At 49.2% G+C, this 22,774-nt stretch overlaps 1 protein-coding gene across 5 annotated transcripts in view; it reads right to left on the bottom strand.

Annotated features, from left to right (window-relative positions):
- Positions 1-16,716, bottom strand: part of Cut (homeobox protein, cut) — a 165,336-nt gene extending 148,620 nt beyond the window's left edge. For 4 of the 5 annotated variants that reach the window (XM_076325449.1, XM_076325450.1, XM_076325451.1 and 1 more), the window contains exon 1: positions 15,953-16,716. In XM_076325449.1, the coding sequence (XP_076181564.1) occupies positions 15,953-16,060 (108 nt within the window). In that variant the 5' untranslated portion in view covers positions 16,061-16,716. Of the gene's footprint in view, positions 1-6,728; positions 6,793-15,952 lie in introns of those variants that run through there. The other variant, XM_076325453.1, reaches the window with a different exon arrangement.
- Between the last annotated feature and the right edge of the window lie 6,058 nt (positions 16,717-22,774).

Genomic DNA, 22,774 nt, shown 5'->3' with positions numbered 1-22,774 from the left:
AGGGGGGAAAAAAGACAATCGGTTTTATTTTTAATTCGGCGCGACATAAAAGACTCGAAAAATTTTTCACGGACAGCGAAAAATATTTTACGACGTCCGAGATTTATTGCAGTGTTAAAAACACGTGCACGTTCACGGGGAAGTGTTTTTTCTGCGCCGATTCGCGTCTCGCGTCGTCAAAGCGAAAGAAAACGACGAAAAGTCGCGTTAAATCCCGGCGGAAGTTTTACGCAAAATATTCCAGTAATTATTACGGCGCGCGACGTTACGTTGGCAACGATTATCGGAATTCATCGAAAAATTATACTCCTTTCGCGGACAGCTCGAACGACCGAAATAAACTAGTCGAGGATGTCGCGGGATGTTTTCACCGATGCTCCGTGTAAATACATAATCAACCGCCGTGGACACCGTCGATAAGATAATTTGATCGAAAGTCCCGGCCAAAGAGAAAATTACACTGATCAGCGCTCGTGTCATTAACGAGCCACTGACCGACTCCGAGCTAAGAAAACGCGTCGTTGCTTTTCTTCGCGAACCGCGTTTACGGACCTTCTACCTACGGATAATTGCGATCAATTTTTGGTGAAAATTCTTCCCCAGTCGTACCGACCGTTTTATCGTTGATATCGACGACGAAACTTTTCACGACTGCTCGACTATTTTTACGCCCCTTAACGACGAGCGATAACGCCTTGTTTTAGAAATTTCCCACTCTTTGTGCGCACTTTTGTCAAAAGGACGCGCGTAAAATTTTACTATCGAGTAGAAAACCACGAAAGCGATTATTAACTGTAATTTCGCTCGTATTGACCTATCGCGATTGCGAAATTCGCGTTAGGAATTTTTCTAATTTATGTAATCGTCGCTCGCGCAATTTCCAATTTACACGGTTTTAAATAATTCCCGTTGCGGTACGTCACCTTTCCCTTTTTCATTTTCTTAAATTTCCTTTACCGTGATTATTTGAATTACGATTTTTCCAATTTCCATCTTCCAATCTCGCGATCATTAACTTTTCCGCTTCTTGCTTCGAATTTTTACATCTCGGACTCGTATTTCTTAACTCGTATCGCAACTTCGCACCGGCCGGAACAACAAAGTTTACGCAAATCGAATTTTCCGTTCGAACGAACGAATATACACGCGTACCCTACTATCTGCGTGTACTGCTTCAAAGAGTCCAAAGAAATGATTTTTTTCGTTCTCATCGTTATTAATTGCGTCCGGTGGAGCAACAGAGACGAATTTCTATCGATTTTTGCACAAGCTATTTTTATTCCTTCGGCCCAAAATTTCATCCTTTGTAGCTCGACCAAACGAGCTACAAGTACACGTGTACGCTGTTACGGAGAGTTCAACGAAATCGTTTGGTTTCTTTTTTTTTTTACGGTTATTAATCGCATCTAACGAAGCAGAGAAGAATTCACGATTTTTAAAAATAATATTTGAAATAGCGTTCGGCCGAAAACTTCATCCGTTATAATGTAACCCGTTGAATGGAATCGTTTGATATCTTTTACCGTTGTTAATTACACCTAACGGAGCAAAGAAGAATTCATTCGATTTTTATAAATAATATTTGAATTTACTTGGCCTAATTTCGTTCTTTATAGTCTACCGCTACTGCAGTCACCGTGAAAATGGTGTGGGTAGAATCGATTCTCGTCTCCGGTTCGGAAAGAGGTAGCCGAGAATTGGAAAAGAGGCTGTCGCGCGGCTGGCGGCTCGAAAGAAATCTGGAAACGTGAAACTGAAAGGCAACGAGTCGCTGTATCGACTTAATGGACGCCGATTGGTACGGATGGCCTTAGACGGTGTTCGTACGGTCGCGAGACTCGCGCCGCGTCACGTCCGGATGAATTTACATGCGTAAAACGAGACGGTCCGAGTCTCGATTCTCGATAGGGAGTTTCCTTTTTCAGCGTTACTCCGATACCAATTCCCTCGCGAATACGAAATTCAAAATTCGACCTTACAAAACTCGTGCTTCGAGTCGAAACGCCATTTTCTTTCTTTTATTTTCAAACTTCAATATCCCGAAACGCCCGAGAAAATGTTTTCAAATTTTAGCGTTCTTCGTTCGAATCGAGACTCACTTTTTTTATTTTTCGTTCAAACGTCCTTTTTTTCGTTCGAACTCGATACCATCGGGAGAACGTCGCTTTTACGAGTATTCCCAGTGGCGAATCCTTTATTTCCGGAGCTCCCGGTGAAAACAAAGTTCGGAGAGTCCAACGTTTCGAAAGAAATTGAAATTCGAACGAACAAGTACGGAACAGAAACGTTCATCTCCGTAAAATGGAAGTTACAGGTGTCGATTAACGGATACGAAATTATGAATAATATTCCGATCGATAAATCGTTCGAACCTCTCCGAAGCGTCGGTGAAATAATTTCGCGCAACGTTTGCGCGAGTCGAAGCTGCGAATCGAGGTTATAACTTTTTACGTTAATTCAGGGGGCTCGGAGCGCGCGAGGCCCGAGACTGTACCATACTCCGCGATTACAATGGTTCGGAATACCAATATTTTAACGTTATTACCTGCTACCATTGTCGGCAGGTTTATCCAACCGCTATCAATTACGCAACCATCGGGGAGTACGTAGAGTGCAAAGAGAGCTTTGTTTTCTCCGCATCGAACAATTAACCGGCAGCGATCTCGTATCCGAGACCTCGATAAAAGTAACGAAATCACTCGAGCAAACATCGACGGGTCTCCTCTCGACTCCTCGACACGGAACAACGGATACATAAGCATCGGCGGAATATCGTATGCGCATCGATAAGATTGCTTTCGTAGATCAAAGCATCGCGAACCCCCTCGAGACTGATAGATCGAAACTGAATCTCCGGGCAAGTGGACTCGAAACGAATCGAGTGGTGTTCGTTGGAGCGGCTGTCCGTTATCAGAATCGAGAGGAAAGCTGGGCGTATACCCGCGACCAGCATCCGGCTGCTTATCAAACGCTCTTCCGTCCAAACGTTCGTTTCGGGAATTCAATTGTAGACTCGCCGCGTCGTATTCGACGAATACCTATTTATTTCGTGCACGTGCACACAACTCCGAAAACTCACAGCCCGGGTTCACCGTATCGAATATAAACACTCCGAGCAATGTCGAGTGGAAACTTTTACAAGATGGAAAGAAATGAAAATTATTTTCAACCCCTACCGCCGACAAATAGAAATCATTGTACACGCTTGCTGGAAACATTGTATACCTACCGGAAAGGAACAAAAACTATTTTACGATTTACCGTGCCAGGAGGGAATGGAAAATATTTCGTATCGCTACCAGAAGCGAATGAAAATTATTTCGTACCCCTACCGGTGGGAAATGAAAACTACTTTGCACGATACGACTACCGAAAAGAATAATGTCGATAATCCTATTTATTGCGCTAATCCCACGGTGCGAGGAGTAGAATTTATTCGAAAAAGGGGAAGAATGGTAACCGGATAACGAAATAATTTTCGAGCATTACGAAAAGATTTCGTAAATAAATTACGTAAATACTTTACGTAATAATAGAACTCGTATATTTTCTCTTCCCGGGCTTTTCCTGTCGCGCGAAAATTAAGCAAAAAAGCAATCTTCTAAATGTACCGAACGTTCCCACGGCGCGGCGGATCGTAAATAGTTTCTAATTATATCGAGCTTCGAGAAAGCTTCTCGAACAAAAGAATTCGAATCGCGGCGGGCCCCCCCGATTCCCAGAATCGTTTTCGACCACCTTCGCGACCGACGAATCGAACCTACGATTCCTCTACCGGGAATAATTTGTATGGTTCGGCGGGGCGATAGCGCGCTGTAACGATAATTCGTAACAAATGCGTAACAACGGTACGCAACGAAGCTGATTAAGTAATTCCATCAAAAATCAATTTCATTGGTCGGAAAGAGGGGTCGCGGCGAAACCGTTCGCCATTAGCGGCGATTATTCGCAGTCATCGCGGCCATTTGAAAATTACTCGATCGAAACGGTACGAGTCGAATATGCAGCCGAACCGATTAATCCGTCATTCTGATTTATTTCTCCGTTGGCGGGCCCGCGTTTGGACGCGCGGCGCAGGACCGACGAGTAGCGTTATCGCGTGACAAAGCGCGTATAGGTGAACGATAGACGGTCCGTCGCACCCGTGAATATTCATCCGACCCGCTAATTGGCGATACAATGACTATTCATGAATCAACGATTCTCAATAGCTGTTATTCGACGTACGAACGAAAGGCGGAGCAACAACGAGGAAACCAAGGAGGACAGGGACGAACAAAGGAGAGCTTCCAAGGAAAAACCGAACCGCGAGCCATCGACGAAGAAACACAAAGAAGGGGAGAGGCCAGAGAGGAATCACCGAATTAGAAAAAGAGACCGAGCGTTTCGCGGCTCGGAAAAGTTTACCACCCCTCCTACGAAGATCCGCGCGTGGAATAATTCGATCGGACGCGGTGCACGATTTTAACCGTGTACAAACGAAACGGTATCGAATAGGCTAACCGGAATACTAGGAACGTCGCGTCACACGGGAGGGAACTGGTCTCGTACTTTATTTGTTTACACGGGCATGAAATATAAAATCAACCGTGTCGTTCACACGCGAGACGTTGCTCTCCCGCGAGAAATCACCGGCGTCACAGATTTGCGACGCTCCCGGCGAACGCGTTAAAGTGAGAAATCGCGAGAGGAGGGTCCGATATAGATTCGAAAGTGGAGGTCAAAGGAGAGGAGCTCGATCAATGGGATTCGAAGACAGCCGGATAAATGGAAGGGAATGCATCCAGAACGGATCGATTCCGAGAAAGCGATCAAAGCGGAGAAATACGAAACGAGCGAACCAGCGAGCGAGCGAACGCCGCGATGGGATGGAAAAGGATTACGCGCCCGCGATCCCTGAAAATTCGCGGCTGGATATAATTAGAATAAGTACGATTGAAAAAGAAAAATCGATATCGCGGTGAAGAACGACTCGTACGCGCGAGAAACGGACGGGAAAGTTTACGCGCGTGCAAACTTTCGGTGCCTCGAGAATCAGAAACTCGCCTAAATACAGACCCAAAGATCGGGCCAGTTCTCGCAAAGGAATGATATTCGCGATTCGGACACGAGCGCGGAAAAGTCGAACGGAAGCGCGAAAAAGTACTCGAGCAAAGATTTCCGGTAGGAGAAGAAAAAGGTAGGCATATTTTGGAAGTTTGTATCGAAACGGGTAAAGATTCTTGACTAGAGCGATTCGGCCTGTACAAAAATATAAATAAATATCTATCGGGCTCTCTTCGAGGTCGATAAAAGAAGGAAATTATTCGAGAGAAATTAAATAAACGATCTGAACAAAATTGGGTGCTTTAAATTCCATAAATCATTGAAATTGTTTTTTTTCCCCGTATTCGCTGTTAATTATTAAAATTTTTTCTTTCATTGGGATCAGAGGGAGCATAGCAATATTCTCCGCTTAGACGCATAAATGAAGGAAACACGGCACCGGGGGTATCGCACGGTAGTTAATAAGAATATTTCGCGTTACTGAAACAAAAGTTATTTCATTCGGCAAATCTCTCGAATGGAAATTGTTTATCGACTCGATCGTGTTTTGCCATACGTCGTACCGTCACGATTGAAGAATCCTCGCGGTGCCTTTTAGAAATCGTAACCTTTGGTAAAAATATCGATTTAATCGTTACAATAATTGTAACACGCGCGTAAAATAAATATAAAACGCTTCTCAACGGCAAACCGTTATAAAAGCGTGAACGCGTGAAATAAAATCGTTATTTTGCACGGATACGATCGAAAACGATATCGTTCGTACTTGATTCTTTTAAAGGTTCGCAGCGCGAAAAGAAAAAACCGGATGAATTTTTCGTCCAATAATCTAGATGACATTTTGAAATTTACTTTCGACGAGTGTACAAATACTTGGAAACAGTGGGAATATTCGGTAACGTCGAAGAAATCGAAGATCGGTGAGTCTGGAAGCTCGAGCGAGCTCTCCCCGTCGTATTTGCATGTTTAACGATATTTGTCGATCGCGGAAATATCAGGGAAATTACGATTCCCGGGTAATTGCTCGCGCGTAGCACGCGTCGATCTCCCACCCGCGGAGGTTCTCTTTCTCTCGTAAGTCTTGTTCGCGTCACGGTCTTCCTCGGTCTCGGTGCGTACCGTTTCTCCTCTGATAATCGCGCCAAGTAGCCACGGATGCAGTAATCGCACATGTCGAACATAAATTCGTGCGCGCTTGCGTCGACAAACATCGACGTGGTGTGCAAGAACGCAGACGTGGTGCCTCCCCCGCGAGGTTCTGCGACGCCCGGCTCGATTCTCGTCATCGGTATTGGTCATCGTCGATGACAAAGCCATCGGGTTCTTCGCTCCCGATCGACCTTCCCTAGTTGCCGACTCGCCCGTGAGAAATCGCTTCGAAATCGCTCCAAACCTCTCGCTAGACGTCTGCGTAATTTTCACCGAAGAAGAAACGAAAAGGGAAAAATTAACGCAAATCTACCTACAGGGTGTATCATGTGGGAACCGCCTCGAGGTTAGATTCTGCGCAGGAAAATAATAAAAAAGATTCGTTGGAACCTATATTCTACTTCAGCTTATGTTTTAGTTACGAGTGTGTTTTTCAATACACTATAGTTGTTTATCCGTGCAAGAGGTTCAGAATGACCTCCCTGCATCCGAACGCGAACATGTAGACGTTTCGGTAAGAATTGTGCACTTACCATACAACGGTTAAAATGTTCCAGAATTTATCCGTAGATCGGAAAGGAGGATTTAAGGGTGTCAGTATTCGAATTCGATGGATCTCTATTGTCAACGATCGCATATTTCTTCTATCCTCCTGTTCCCGAGCGTAAGGGGTTTTCGGTCCTCGACGATGATAAAGGACGCGGATAGCAAACGACTATTTTTGGTGGATTTTCTCCGTGAAAACGCGTCGCGCCACCGAAATTCAACGATCGGAAACGCATCGGCGGAAGGGCGACATTCGCTCAAATCGAAGTTTATTTAGCCTGGGTTTACAGCTCACTCTGGATTCACTTAAGCTCGAATCGCCGCAGGAATCGCAGCGATGTCGTCCCATGCGATTCGGAATTTTGGATCCGTTCCAAGCGACCTTTGAATAGTCTCCGAAGGCGCGGAACGAGGAGGGGGGAACGTTAGCGATCGGAGGCTGGCCCGCGGAAAAATTTACGACGACGATAAACTTCGTGCGCCGTGCGTCGTGCGGGGGAACAGGATTATAAAAAAAGGAGACGGGGGAGGGCTAGGAGAAGAAAAGAGGAACCGACCGGTAAATTGTGCGCCGAGGGCGCTGCACGATTATCCAAGATGTTTCGACTACCGAACCGTTTTCGCCGCGAAATTCACCCCCGGACCTTGCTCGCGGTCAACTGTCCTACCACGCCTGGGAAATTGACTAACGGTTCATCGATTACCTCGTTACTGTCATTTTCGATGACGGTGTGTACCACGGTGAAGGGTTTCCACCCCTACGGTCGAAACGATGGAATCGTACACGAGAGAGAAAGAATCGCGCGCGAACAAGGAAGATCGCTGCGAGCAACTTCCTCGAAAGAACGAAAACAATACGAAGAGACGAGAACGAACGTAACCCCAAATACGAGACGTTGAACGCTCTCGGTTTACGTTTAATCTGCGAACGATGCCTACGACGACTCGCATAAATTTAGTTTGCCCGCTCGCGTTCTTTTCCGTAACAGGTGTGACTATTTTTCAAGTGCAGGGATTTTATTTTGTTCGATACTCGGATATGGCAATTTTCGCGCCTACGGGAGGGTACATTGGCGCGGAGATTTGCTTCGACTTCGACGTCGAAGAATATGGAAGAAAATGGACAAAGAAATGGAAAAAGTGTCCGGTGGGAGGTCCGTTTTCGATTGTTCGTTCCGGGGAACGGTAGGCGGACGTTCTATCCCTATGGATGGGGATGGATGACTGGCAAACATTTCCGAACGTGGCGTGTTCGCGTGGCCGGCGCAACTGTTGCACGCACACGCGTGCCAATTCGCGATTCCTGCGTAGAAATTAACGACACGGAGCGAGTGACCCTCGAGTTTCCACCCTACGAGTCAACGGAGGGGTGTTTAAGGGGTCGCGCGAGGTAATTAACGCGCTCGGAGCTACGTGAAATTTGAAACTTCCGGTAGCATCTTGAAAACGACCGAAGAAGTAGCAAATTGTAATCTTTCGTTGCACGATGTTCAGCGACACGGGCCAACTTGTTCAACTTCCGTTTTACACCCAAGGGGAACCAACTTCCGGAATCTCGACCAGAGTTACCCGTTCCTAGAATACGGCTTGTTTTGCTTTCTTGGATCGTTAATTCTTTCTCCGTTTCGTTCCAACCGCCTCAACGTACACTATTGCGTTCGAATTGAGAAACAACTGTAAATATTGTAACGTATCGCTCGACGAATTAGAATTAATTTCATCGTTCTTTTCTGTTTTTCTATTTCGAATCATGGATGTACACATCCCTAAAATCGTTCCAGGTCAAAAATAATAACGAAACGGTCGAGCGATTGTATTTCCGGAAAGTTTGAATTTTTTTTTTTCGACTATAGAAAAAAAAGCATCACCATCTAGGTATCCATATCGGAGTTGTTAACCGGTCGAAAACGTCCTCAAGGTTCCCCAGCTTCCCAGAGGATTCTTTTTCCTCGGCAAACGGCTGCAGAAATTCTCGGAAACGCTCATTAAGACCCGCACGAGACTCGCATTTCGCGATGCGTGTATCTCGATATATTTAGAGTGTGGGTGAATCACTGTTTGGCGGCCGAGCTCACCGACTCCGGCAGTTAAACCGCCGATTTCAGAAATAACGGCCGCGAAAATTAATAACCCGCCTTGTTGTATCGCGACAGGCGCGCCGAACGATCGAGTTCTACTTTCGTACGACAATCGGTCGCGTTCGTTGTTCTTTCCTACGAGAACAACGGTTACCGACCGATCGGGAAATCGACGCGAATCTCGAGCACATTTCTCGGTAAAAATACACGGTATCTTAAAATTTCCCCACTAAACTCCACCGGTGTGTTTAGCGAGAAAATTTATATTTTTATTACGACTCGAGGCGTACGCGAGTTTGCGGTTATCTTACAGTTTTCGTTTCGAAAATTCCACCAATGTGTTTCAGAGCCGGGAAATGTAACCGCAAACTCGCGAATGTTTCCAGTCGTAAGAAAACTATAAATTTTACTGCTTCGAGGTATCGATGAAAAGAATGAAATTTCGACGGGATACGATTGACGGGAAATGAAAATTTTTTCAAGAATTTTTAGCGATTAAACGGGTGTTTCGATATGCGACATCAACGGTGAATAATCAATGCAAGTTACATTTGTAACATTTTTTTTTTACACGAACGTATTGGCAGTCCGATCGAAAAATTATAGGACACCGTGTATACGATTCGTGCGGTAGATCAACATCGCGAACCAACGAGGGGAAGCTGGAACGTGGATTTCCCGTGGCAAAAGCTTGGAATTTCTCGTAACCGTAATTACTCGAGACGATGTTCTTCGTTGCGACGCGACGCGATTTTTCGACGACTCGCTGAAAGATGATTGGTCTAAACGTGGACGTGTCCTAGCACCGGTGTAACGAAAACGGAACAACGAGAAAAGATCGACCGAAACGCGACACTCGCTCGTTGGTCATTTGTTAACGTGGAAGCGAATAAAGATTAGCAGGAAGCGAAAAAAAGAAGGCGGTGTTTAACCTCGGATTTCCATCGACGAAAAAACATTAACGTTAAAAATAAAGAAGCACAATGTCCATCGTTGAATAAAAATTCATCGTTCCTCCGACGCTTAATTTTATGCACTTTGTAGCGTAACAATTATTTTTATTCGTATATAATTTATATCGGTTGAGCACGAATATTCCGAGTTTATATATAATTTACTTAGTATGGTTTCTCGTTTCTACGAACACTACGTGCCGTATCGATGCACAAACAATTATACCAGCTTCTTTTTCACAGTTTTAGTAACGATTCCGTATCGCTCTTGTTTTCTATCTTTTCGTGCGACAAAAATTGTTCAATTTTAGAGTTTTCCTGCCGCAGTGAGCCCTAACCAAACGCGTCAACTATTGCGATCGATGTCCGACGATAATATCGACATTTCTAAATTTCAACATTATTAAAAATTACAACTCGTAAGTGCCCCGTTTTGTCCAGAGTACCTATTGCTCGAAAATCGATAACAATGGAAAGTATTCCGCGACGCGAATATATTTGGTAGGACGGAAAATCTCGTTTTAAAAAGAAAAAATCGAACCAACATCGAAAGGTAAAAATAACCAACATTTACGAATTTTTTAAGGGATGCACGAAACGTCCACTATCGGATTATGCGCACACGAATTTGAAACATGGTCGCGTTACGCTTAACCCTTTGACTGCGGCGCGTTTCGAACAAGATAAAAGTAACGAGGAATCGCTTCGTGGAAAATCACGAAACATCGAAATAATTTATAATAAAATGTGTCGATCAAGAACGCGCGTTACTTTCAACGAGAAAAACGTGGATAATTTACAGAGTGTACGATATCGGATCGTGCATCCGATACGTGAAAAATTTATTTTCATTTACCGAAAGGGTCTGGTCTTCGAACTCGGCGCATATTTTTAGTACAAATATTTATTTCCACGTAAACGGTAAAATTCCAGGTATTATCGACTGCTTAAAAATAATAAGCAAACTCGTAGCCTTTTATCGAACGTGGATACAACGAAACAATTATCTCCCCCGAGGCTGGTCTCTATCAATAAACGAATGTTTATTCTGTTCGCGTACCGCGGGGTTTCTGCGATAAAAGTGTTAAGTAAGAAAAAAAAAAAATTGAATAACAATCGAATACGTTCCAGTATTCAATACCAAGTTCAATGCCAAGTATCCGTCGATACTTGTGCACCGCTGACAAATAAGTATAGTATCGAGTGCGTATCGACACTTGGGTGAAATTAAATATTTGTTAACGCTTGGGTATTGATATTTGGCTAACGCCAAGTATCCGATAATGTTTAGAGGCCAAGTATCTCGTTAAAATGAAAGAAATCTTTCGGTGGAAGTGGACGGGACCGGATCCATCGGTATAAATAATGGTAATAATAATGGTATCGAATAACGCGTTTGGTAAATTCGAGCGGTAAGCACGGTATAATTGGAAAAACACCTGTGCGAAAGTGTGGGGCGCGATCGGGGCTTGCGAGTTCACCCTCCCCGTTTCTCTATTCTTTCGGTCTTCGGAACGAGTTCTCGCGGTGTTCGGTACTCGTTAGGTCGTTCGTAACGCGTTTTAATAAGGCGACGGGACGAACGGCAAATATACACGCGGCTCGGTGCACCTGCGCTCGATTATAGTCACCACCTAAGCGGTCGTGTTGCCTGCCGGCAGCTCGTAAAACGGGTGAACCCCGGAGGTCTAGACCAGCCCTGGACTAGACCAACGAGACGACGCATCCGAAATAAGCCTCTATATTCTATTTCGAGGCAGACACGCCGCGCGATACAGTTTCTCGTGTCAGTGGAATACGGCAATGATTCCCTCGTTGGCCCGTTTTCACGTTCCCGGCAATTATCCACCGACCGTCTTTCCTTTACGCGCTCTTTCGATTCGAACGCGTCGTCGAATCTTTTCAACCGGGGAACCCTGATTTTCGAGCACCTTCTTTCATCCACCTTCGATCCAACCATCTCCCTCTCGGAAAATCGGACGCGACTCTCCTCGAATCGACGTCTTTGTTTCGCGGTGAAGATCGAACACGTTGGATCGCGTCTCTGCGATTCCAAAACTCTACCGAATACCGATTTAACTTGGATCGCGACTCGGTTTGCTCCGTTTGAAATTCCGTAGCGCGGAGTCGCGTTAAAGTCTTTCTCAAACTTCTCGGTCGATCGCAACTTTGTTCTACCTGCCATTTCCGTGGTACGAAATCTTGCGTTCGTATTTGAGTCGTTTTCAAACTTTTGCGCCAATTCGCAAATCTTTCTCAAACTTTCACACCGACTCAATTTATATCAGAACTCGGCTCTATTTATTCTCCGATTCGAGTCGCTACGTACAGAATTTCGTCTTCGACTCCAATTCAATGATAAATTAAAACTCGAACCGCTCTATCCTCTGTAACTCTACCGCAGATTTGTGCTCGAAACGGGATTCCACGTTTGCCGGTGCGTTCGGGAGTGGGGTGTTTGTAATATCTCCGAAAGAAAAGATGTGAGTTTGGAGTCGAAGCGGAGGGTTACTCGGGGAGCGCGGGATTCTAAAATCGTTCGGAAAGAACGATCGGTGTAAACGTAATCGGGCGAGAGGTCCATACCGGGTAGAGAGGGCCGGTGTCCACGCGGGTTCTCTTCTCGGCGGTGTCAGAGCGCGCGTGACTCACGTCTCCGCGTCGTTGAACGCGTCTCGGCAAGTGTCGCCGCCACTCGGGAATCTCGGGAACCGCTTCAGGGATCCCCCTACCGCCTGTCGAATCGCGACTCCTGGAGGGGGCCAGGAGCACGGTGTCGAGAGCGGGAGGGGAAGTGACGCGAGTCATGGCAAAACTTTTGTCCATTCACGGTCGACACGCTCCTAATTGGGAGTACGCTTCGTGGTCTCGTTCCACGCGCACGGTTGCTCCGTGGAAAGGCGACCGGACGCGAGCCTCTCCTCCCCGAATTTTCTCTCCTTTCGAGCGTTGAGGCCCGTATACTCGATAACCGGCCCGTTCGACCGATTTTTACCCCTACCCCCCCGCCACCGGTACCGTAACGGACCGATCGCCAATTCAACCGCGCGTTTCGTTGGAAATCGAGAAACGTCCGGCGTAACCCCGGCTCGCTCCGAGTAAATCAATCTCGCCGGACGGGTATATTTTTGCCCGATCGACGAAACGCCCGACCAGGAATTTCTCAACGAGCCCATCGATTCCGGAATCGGCGTCGATCGGCCCGTGCACCTGTTCACGGTCCACCGTGCCCGCGTTTATTTTCGTCGGACCAACGATCCGAGGATCACTCGGAGCCCGATTATCGACGACCCGGGAAACCGATACGCCACCGAGAACCGCCGGATTCCACCGGCCTGGATCCGAAAATCACGCGCGATACCTACCGCTCGACCTACTCAATTTTTTCGTCGATCGCGTCCAACCGACCCAACGGAGAGGTTCTTACGTTTCTCCGAAGAATCGAGTGTCTTTTCAAGGAAATTGCACCGCGGTTTTCGAGATCAGTTGCATTTAGATCGTTGTCCAAGACGATTATTCCTTTTAAATAATCGCGGAGGACGAAAGATATCTTTCGTTCGGACAGGGAGTTTCTTTCAGACCGATCACTGTCCAAAACGGTTATTTTTGCGGGATTATGAACCGGTATATTTTTGAAAAACAAAGACACATTTTAGGGAAGACGAGATACTTTCCGATCGATGATTTTCTTTCGAACGAATCGCCGCTCACGACGTGATTTTTTCTAGAAGAATTGATCACCGTTTATGGCAAGTCGATGATCGATTTTGCACGAAACGGAAGACACTTGGTTCGTTTGTTTGAAATCGATCGTCCAAGACGGTCGTCTTTGTAGAAGAATTAACCACCGTTTCTGGGAGATCGAAGATCTATTTTGCACGAGATGGAAAACATTTTTCAGATGCCCTCCTTTTGGAGCAATTGGCTACCATTTCTGGTAAATCGACGATCAATTCTACACAAGATGGAAAACATTTTCCAATCGATCGTCCAAAACGGTCGTCGTTCTGTAATTATCGACTACCGTATCTGAGAAATCTAAGATCAATTTCCCACAAGACACGTGACATCCGTTTCTTTCTCTCGAACCTATCGTTCGAGACACCTATCTCCTCGCAATAATTAACAACATTCGATTCCGTCTCTCGACAGAGAAGACCGCTGTGCGACACAACGTTCCCTACTTTGAATTCTCGGGTCGGTGCTCCAAAATTGTAGTCTCTCTATCCGTCGTCCACGTTAGACGCGTACCCAAAACACTCCCATCGAAGAATCTCCGACGTAACCTCACCGTTCGACTTGGCGATAAAAAAACGATTCCTCGTAACCGATCGCGCGATACTCGGCAGATTGTCGAAAGATTTTTAGACGAGATACCGGAGAGAGTCCCTTCGCGAGCTCTCTCCGATCCGTTCGGCGAGAAGCGATCCCGGCGGGAAAATCGCGGGATTGCCTGACCGTTTAATCGCGCACGACGGTACGCGAGGCGGGTTGGCTTTCGGCGTTTTCACTTTCCTCCGAAACGTGTCAGCAGGTTATACCGCTTCATCGATCCTCTCGCTACGACCTTTCCGCGCCGCGTCTGTTGCGATTACGTTCGAGCGAATTAAGTCGGGAACGGGGACGCGACGACAGCTTTTGTCGATAATTGTCTCCGTCGTTTCGTAAATTCGCGGCTGAAATTTTCACCGGCGAGCCTCGATCGTCCACCGTGAGGAAAAACGGAAGACGACCGGCCGAGAGGAGGTTCGAAACGCTTGGAAATTCGCGGCGACCGAGGTTCCCGCTTCTGGGAGCTTCGAGCCACGTTCCGGCGTCATTAACCCCCGGCCTAATCAATAGACATAATTATGAAACTATGCGGTATTAATAGTCCCGACCCCGGCCAGGTCGTAATCTCGTACCGGTACGAGACCAGTTCGCGCGTTATTAAGCGACCGTATTTTATCGAGAGCAACCGATCGGGTACAACGCTCCGGAAGATCCTCGCGCGTGCACGGCTCGCGTCCCGGAACTATCTCGAGGTTTACTTCGCGCGGGAAGAATACGTCCGTGGAAATATTTTCCCGGACACTGTTACGCGACGACGGTGACGCGAAGAATTTTCAAACACTCGGCGCGCATCGCGAGAAGAAAACGCGCGAGGCGTCGACACGCACCCTACGCGGTCTCTTTCAAAAGCGGATTCACGGTGCAGCGCTCGCGATGCAACGAACGATACCGTACGCCGCGAACGAATTGTGACGCGTCGGAGCACTTTGGAAAACACTCGGGAGACGTAATTGCGTTTTCGTGGATCGTAAATAGAGCTGCGCGGAAACACCGATGCGTTCCGGGCGCGAAAACTCACGGAGAACGAACATCGAGAGGGAAACGACCACCGCGGGAGAACACTGCGCGAACTCTAACGATTAGGCATCGTGTCGCGAACGTGACTCGATGGGGAAACTTTCGTCGACTCGAGGGAGAGGTTTCGACAACGAGCCTGACCGAGATCGAAGACGGTGACTACCGACCGGCAGGTCGGACGATCGAACAACACTGGTAAATAAACACCCCTGCATCGCACTTGAAAAATCATCTTCGAAGAGTCGAACAACCGCTTTGGAGAGGCCTCGCGCGCTCCGTTGGGAGTAAATCGTTGCGGAAAACGGGCACGGGTGATCGTACGCGGAACACTGACTATACCCCGAACGGTTCAACTATCCTCTCGACGGAGAGTGTCGGTGAAACTTGGCCACCCTCGCACCCTCGTTGAAACTCGTTCACGGGGACGTGGCGTCCGGTGAACCGAGCAGCGATTATCGAGCGAGAGACTCGCGTAAACGAGGAACCGGTGTACGTCGATCGGAGCTGTCAATCCGTGTTTTCCTCGCGCGCTCCACCGGGCCCGGAAGCTACAAGTGTCCGCGGCTAGTAACCAAAGGGGGAGACGGTTCCTGGATGCGGATCGGGCAGGCAGGCAGGCAGATAGGCAGATAGGCAGATAGGCAGGCAAGCAGGCAGGCAGGCAGGCAGGCAGGCAGGCAGGCAGGCAGGCAGGCAGGCAGGCAGGCAAGCAAGCAGGCAAGCAGGCAGGCAGGCAAGCAGGCAGGCAAGCAGGAGCGGTCTCTCGAGGGTGCCAGGGGTGGTCTCTCGACTCTCCGTTCGTCGAGGCGCGTTCGCGAATCGAGCACTTACCTGTTGCCAGAACTGGGCGAGCAGGTATATGCGCTCCTTCTTGAACAGCCAGTCCATGGATTGCATGGCCTGAATGTCCAGCGAGTTGGCCTCCGCAGAGGCCTGCATGCTGGCCAGTGCCGGCGTGTTCAGGCTCGCTAGTACGGGCTGCTGGAGCACGGACGCGTTGCTGCTGGCTAGCAGATTCGCGTGATAAACGGCCGGTGCATCCTCCGAACCGCCAGCGAGTAGTTGGGCCCCGATCGGCGCTGATGGCCCCTGGAGGCCCAGTGACGAAGCCACTTTGACGGCTTCGAGCTTCTCCGCCGGGCCCAAAACAGTCCCCCTTCGATTGCCGGCGCCGCCGACGCCTCCTGGGGCGCACGCCTCGGCCGGCGGGCCCGTCGCTACCGTCTCTTCCTGTTCCTTAGTCCCGGACACTGTCCCGGAACACACTGGACCTGTTGCACCACACACTGGTCCCACGGTCACACGAAATCGCACAATGTCCTCGCCGAGTTCACCAGAGTCATCGAGGAGCGAGCCCGTGTCGGGACGCCGGGCGATCGGTTCTCGATCCCGGCCGGTCGTCAGGCTGCTGCCCGTGGTTCGCGCGACGGCATCGCACCCACACTCGCGACCGTGTCACGACCCCGACGATTAATACGACCGTAGAAACCCGCACTGCACGCGATCGCACTTCACTGGCTCCGGATTTTCCCTCGTCTCCGTTTCGTCCCGTTTCGTCTCGTCTCGCATCGGCTGACCTCGGGAAGAGTGTACGAGACCCGTCCTAGCAGGCTCCTAACCTGAAACTAAGAGCTACTGAACGACCGATGCTATGTCTGGAGGAGGTGCACGGCCGCTAGAGGGGATTGGGCGGAGCTTCCGCAACGGGGTGGGGGAAGCCCGGCCCACCGGTCGGCCAATCTCGCCTAGCCCGGCACCCCCACCATCGTCCACGGACCACGGATTCAGAGGAGAGCGACCACCCGGTGGGGATAAGCTGCGCGGAGGAGGGAGACGCCGCGGTAAAGGATCGGAGGCTGGCTAGGTGGTCCCTACCGGAGCGGATCTCGTATTTTCAGCTCCCCGACCGCCCTTTTCTCCAACCCTGCCGATCGTCGGTTCCCTTCTTCTTTCGTTCCTCTTTTTCGCCCGGCGTCTCCCTCCTCGTTGTATCTGTGTTTCTTATTTTCGCCCCCAGCCCCGCACGTTGCCTCTACCCCCTCCCCCTAGCCGCTGCCGATCCCCCTCCTCCCTGTTCGGCCCACCCCACTACACCCTCCCGCTACTCCTCCTCCTCCACCTCCACCTCCACCTCCTCCTCCTCCACCTCCTCCTCCACCTCCTCCTCCACCTTCTCCTCCTCCTCCTCGCCCTCCTCTCGCGCGCCCCGCTCAGACAGTAACCCTTCGATTGCTCTTTGGCGACCGAGCGGCCTTTGTTCCGAGCGCCGTTACGATTTTCAGACGTTCCCGAGGATAACGAGGTGAGATTGAGTTTCGAAATGGTTACCGACGCGCGCGCGGCCACCGGGATTTTCGGCGAGAGTCCCGGCCTCGCGACCACTTCCATCTTTTTTTCGACCCTTTCGCCGCCAACGTACCGTTCCGCTCGAAACGCGGATACTCGCCTCGCGGAATCTATTTCGCGCGCCTCGACCGATTCTCGACGATCGTCCGCGCGACTCTCCGCGATTCATTTTTCACGGGTCATTTTTCCTTCCCGTTCGTTCCGTTCGAAAGAAATCGAACGAATCGGTGAGACTTCAACGCGCGAACGAGATGCGATTTTCAGCGAGATCGCGACGCGGCGAAAGGGTCGATCGCGCGGATTTGAGTTCCCCTCGCCAACTACCGATGTCAAAAGCAACATCGACCGGGACTGGAACGCGCTCGGCGTCGACGAACGCGCGAAAAGAATTTCTCAGCGAACCGGACCACGATGCGCCGAGTTCTTTCGCGAAGTCAGCCACCTCGATCCGATTACCGTGAACGGTTCTCGAACCGGCCACGGTTTCGAGAGGATCGACGACACTGGAAAGCGTACAATCGCCGTTTCGACGTCCAGTCATTGGAATTTCTGTCTTTGTTTTTTTTTCGTCGCGACGCGAATTCGATGTCGACGACGAGGGTTGTTTCGAGGAGCGCCGAACTGTAACTCTGCCGATCGCGATTAATCGTAAACTGTAAGAGACCGTACGAACAAAGTCGAATCAACGTTCACAGATTTTTGCGACATCGTTGATCTCGAACTCCCGATTCGCGTTAGGAACGCCTTAGATCCGAAATTAGTATTCGTCGACGTTCCGGTAGGTATTTTTTGACGAAGGCTAATTTCTCCGAAAACGAAATACTTCGATCGTTGGAAATTCCGAGGAAATTTCGGTAACACCGTTAATTTTGAACACTGCTCTTTTACCTTTGACATTCGAACCGCGGATCTAAAATTAATATTTACCGCTTCTCCGAGAGGTCGTAGAAATTAGTACGACAGAAATTTCTCCGAAGAATAGACTTCGAAGCGTCTCGATTTCGATCGTCGAAAATTCGAAATCGTTTCAACGTTAATTTCTCCGAAACGAGACTTTCGAGCACCACGATTTCCAAAACGTCCTTCGATCGTTTCGAAATTCGCTAAAAATATTTGCAAGGCTAATTTCCCTAGAAAGAAAAAAACTTGGAAGCATCTCGAATACTACCTTTGAAAAACGCGTTCGATGGTGAAAAATTGGGTGAAAAGGGTTCCAAGGCCGATTCCGTTGGAAGAAAAAGGAGACGTCGAAGTGGCCAGGTCTCGCGATTCCTCTCTCTCGAAACTCGAAATCGCGAGGTTGCGCATAGAAATTGGAGGATGCGCGCAAGTTCGCGGAGGACTCGCCATTAAAGTCCGTAATACCGGGCCGCGTCTCGAAGAAAGTCAAAGTTCCCGGAGAACGTTCACCGAAACACGAACTCCACGGAGAAGGGGGGGTGGTTGGCGGGGGGTGTCGGGGGTCAGCGCGTCGTCGACGTCCCTCGATTCCCGCAAAACCGTGAAAGGCGCGCCGCGGCTTCCGGCGAACGCGTTAATCCGCGTTACCGTGTTAAGCGCGCTTCGTGACAGCCGAGTTAACCGGCGCCGGGTCCTGGATAATGCAACTTTAATTTCCGCGGTGTTCGCCGGTTACACGAGTTAATCATCGCCGGTGGATGATAGTCGCTGTTGACGCGGAAACGAAAACAACTGTAACTCGATTCGCGCCACCAACGCCGCATACTTGTTGCTGTGGCTTTCCTTTGGATCGATTTCCCGTGCTATGCTCGATCGATCTTTCGTGGATCGGACGTTTTTCAAGCCGAGTTTCCGAAAAATCGACCAGAGCTGCGAGAACTCGTCGATCCGATCGTCGAGTGTCCCGCGAGCTACTTTTTCACCGTATTCGCGAGAATCGGAGTCGATCGACACGGTACCGCCTACCGGACGATCGCACGAGAGGTTCGACGACCGACGACCAAACGCGGAGTGAATCGACGAGAGATCGCCAGAGACATCGGAGAGAGGAGAGAACGTCCGGTGAACGAACACGGAGAAGATCGAGATACTTTTCACGGAAGACTATCGCTCGTGTCGAACACCACCGAGACAATAAACAGAACGAGTTACGCGCTCGAGAGTCTCCTGGATACGAATCGAACGCTCGAACGTACAATTTTCCGAATTGAAATTAAATTCCAGTTACCCGAACGAGGATCGAATCTTTGAAAATAAATTTTTCCATACAGAAGTAAACTCTATGCGAAATTTTTCCGGGTAGAAAAATTCTGCTCGACATCGAGAAGGAGTATTAACGATTTTTCCGAAAGATACGTTCCCGTGTCGCATCGGATAAACAATTGTACGGTCGCTGTACGTATTTCGAATTTCCCGCCACGCGAAATCGCGCTGGTATTTCTGAAATAAAAATATCTGCCCGATTGCCGCGCGCTCGTCGGAGATTTCGACGAGGCCATCGTCGAAACTAGAAATCGCCCGAGGGATAATTAAAACTCGAGGATAATTTCGCGGCGAGGGTCTCGATTTTCGAAATTTCGCGAGGCCGGTGAACACGCGGAGCGCGTACGACGAGACGCGTTGGTACGCGTTCGTGTCCGCGAGAATTGGTCGCAGCTGGCCGCGAAAATGCTAGCCGGTCGTCGGCTTGTCGAGTTGTCGGCGCGTGCTTTACGATCACCCGATATAACGCAGGGATTAGTTTGTCAACGCGGGCCAGCGTGCGCGTATACGCGCGTGCATCGTCATCGCGCGTCTTCGGTGCCCCGACTCGACGCCGCGCATTGTTCTTGCCAATTTCGTAACGATCCTCTACGCCGTTACGAGATTTCGGATTACCCGGAAACGAGAAACAGTCGACCGGAACGATCGAAAATCGAGGACAGAATCGATGCTCGATTTTCCCGGAGAATTTCGAATTTTCCTAGAAAACAGAGCGAGACGTTTCGACGAGGAAACGATACGTGTATTTTTACGAGAATATAAGCGCGAAATTTGATCGAGACTAGAGAGAAACGATTTTTGCGGAGAGTTTTTAATTTCGATTTACCGAAGATCGAAGGGAAAGGTTCTTTTCCGCGAAATTTTGTTAGAATTCGAGGGAAGAGATTTATCACGGAGAATGTTCAATTTTTACGGAATTTTGTACAAAATCGAGGGGCCAAATCGATTTTCAACTTTTGCGAAAATACGTGCGCAAAGTTCGATCGAATATGGAAAAGAAAAGGGATAGATTTTCTTGCGAAAAGAGGGCCGAGGAATCTAATTGAAAATAAGAAGGGACTAAATTTCGCGGAGAATTTCGAGTATTCGCAAAAATTCAATCGCGAAATTTTATCGAAAATCTAAAGAACGCACGATCGATTTAACCGAGAATTTTAACTACCGGCGAAGAAACGATTCCGAAATTCGGTCGAAAAATTAAAGAGACAACGGCAAGTTTCCAACGGTTTGCAACGTTCGCGAAAAAGTACGCGTGAAATTCGATCGGAGACTGTGAGAAAAGGACGTGAAAGTTGGACGATCGATACGAAATTTCCATGAAAATTATCGGCGGAACAGTATCGTAACGCGTATAAAAATGTCTACCCTCTACGGAGATTCCAACGGGAATCGGTCGGTTCGCGAAAAAGTGTTCTCGTTGTTGAAAAAATTCCATCGAGCACGGTAAACGTACCCGACGACGGAACGTTTCCACTCGGAGGATTTCGGAATCGTTTTACCTTCTTCGTCCCCTGCTCGCGTAGAAAGTCTTCGAAGGTCGAGGAAACGGGTGAAATCGAGCTCGTCGCACGGAGATGCACTGGACGATCTGTCTCCTGGACGTTCGACGAAGCGCGGGAAAATCGTGGAGGAAACTCGAATCGAAACGGAAATATATCCATCGAAGGGATCGAAGATTACGGCGTTCTCTTGTTCCGGTTTCCACGGTGAACGGTCGAGGTTCGAGTTACGCGTCACTCGCGGAAACATTCGCGGACGTATTTCGATGGCCGTCGGTGTCGCGAAGAAACTCGCTCGGTTATCGGGGAAAATTCCAGAGGTGTCGCGAGTTCGGGCCTCCTTTGGGAACGAACCGCGAGGTAGCAGAGACGAATAATAAAAATCGAGGACCCGTCTAAACGGAGACGACGACGGTCGTGGAATTTCGCTGCTCGCAGCAGCAGGACTCGCTTTCTTCGAGCGGTCGCACGCTACTCGATATACCGGTCGACGATAAACGGCACCCTCCGCGTGCCCCCCTCAGGCGTCGCGACCCTCGCCGCGGCGCAACGCGACGCTCTTCGAGGGCGATTGTAACAATATCTTCCGGCGAGCCGAAGGATGCGCAACACCGGTAAGTTCAAGAGCCGCGCTCAGGGACATCGCGCGAGGCCGGATTCTTTTCGCCGGATAAGATAATTACGACACGCGGGGTTGCTGCACGCGACACGGGGGTCCCGGGGCCGCGACGGCGACTACGGCGACTACGGCGACTACGGCGACTACGTCGACGCCGAACGTCCCTGGAAACGCGATCGAGCACCGTGGAATTTACCTATCGCCCCGTCGATTCTACGGTTACCGCTAAGATCGGATCCTCGCAGGGGGGCTCGCTTCGGCGAGCTTCTAACCGTACTTGCGGGGGGAAGCCCCGAACCGGTGTCTCTCGATCGACGAAATCCCCCAGCTTCCTCGAACTAATTTTACTTTCGGCCGGACAAACGTCGAAAACGATTCCCGACACTTCTTTCGGAAATTACCACCTCGAACTTTTCAACTTCCACGAGGAGAGATCCTGCGCGAGAATCACTCCTGTTTGCACGATCGGAGTCCTGCTACCACGAGCACAAGAATTCGACGAGATTTCCTACGAGAGCCTCGAGGACGAGTAAATTTCCAGTACGAGGATTCGTCGATCTCGGTGACGACGATGGCACGAAGACGATATTCCGAGCAACGCGCCACGGAGTTTCCCCTCTCCGCCAACAAGTGTCCGAGAAAAGTATCTCCAGAGCGAAGAATCGCCGCGTGGACGAAATTTCGGAGTCCAGGACGAAGAAACTGGCGAATTTTCGATCAACGAGGAATCGTCCCGTCGATCGGATCACCGAAGGACTCGCGTCCGCGAATTTCCTTCCGGGAGAGAGAGATCGTGGAAGAAACGATTTTTCTGGAGAAAATCCTGGCTCGTTCGTTCTCGAAGGAGAGGTCCTCGAGTTGGTTTCTCGCGCGAGGAAGAAGATCGGGAGTCCGGTGTTCGATGGTCGGTTCGCAGTTTGTTAATCGTGTCGAGCAGATGCTCGCGAAACGGCGGCTAGATCGAAG

The sequence above is a fragment of the Ptiloglossa arizonensis genome, chromosome 13 (genome assembly GCF_051014685.1).
Source record: "Ptiloglossa arizonensis isolate GNS036 chromosome 13, iyPtiAriz1_principal, whole genome shotgun sequence".
In the NCBI taxonomy this organism is placed as follows: Eukaryota; Metazoa; Arthropoda; class Insecta; order Hymenoptera; family Colletidae; genus Ptiloglossa; species Ptiloglossa arizonensis.
This window is presented reverse-complemented; position numbering and strand designations above follow the sequence as displayed.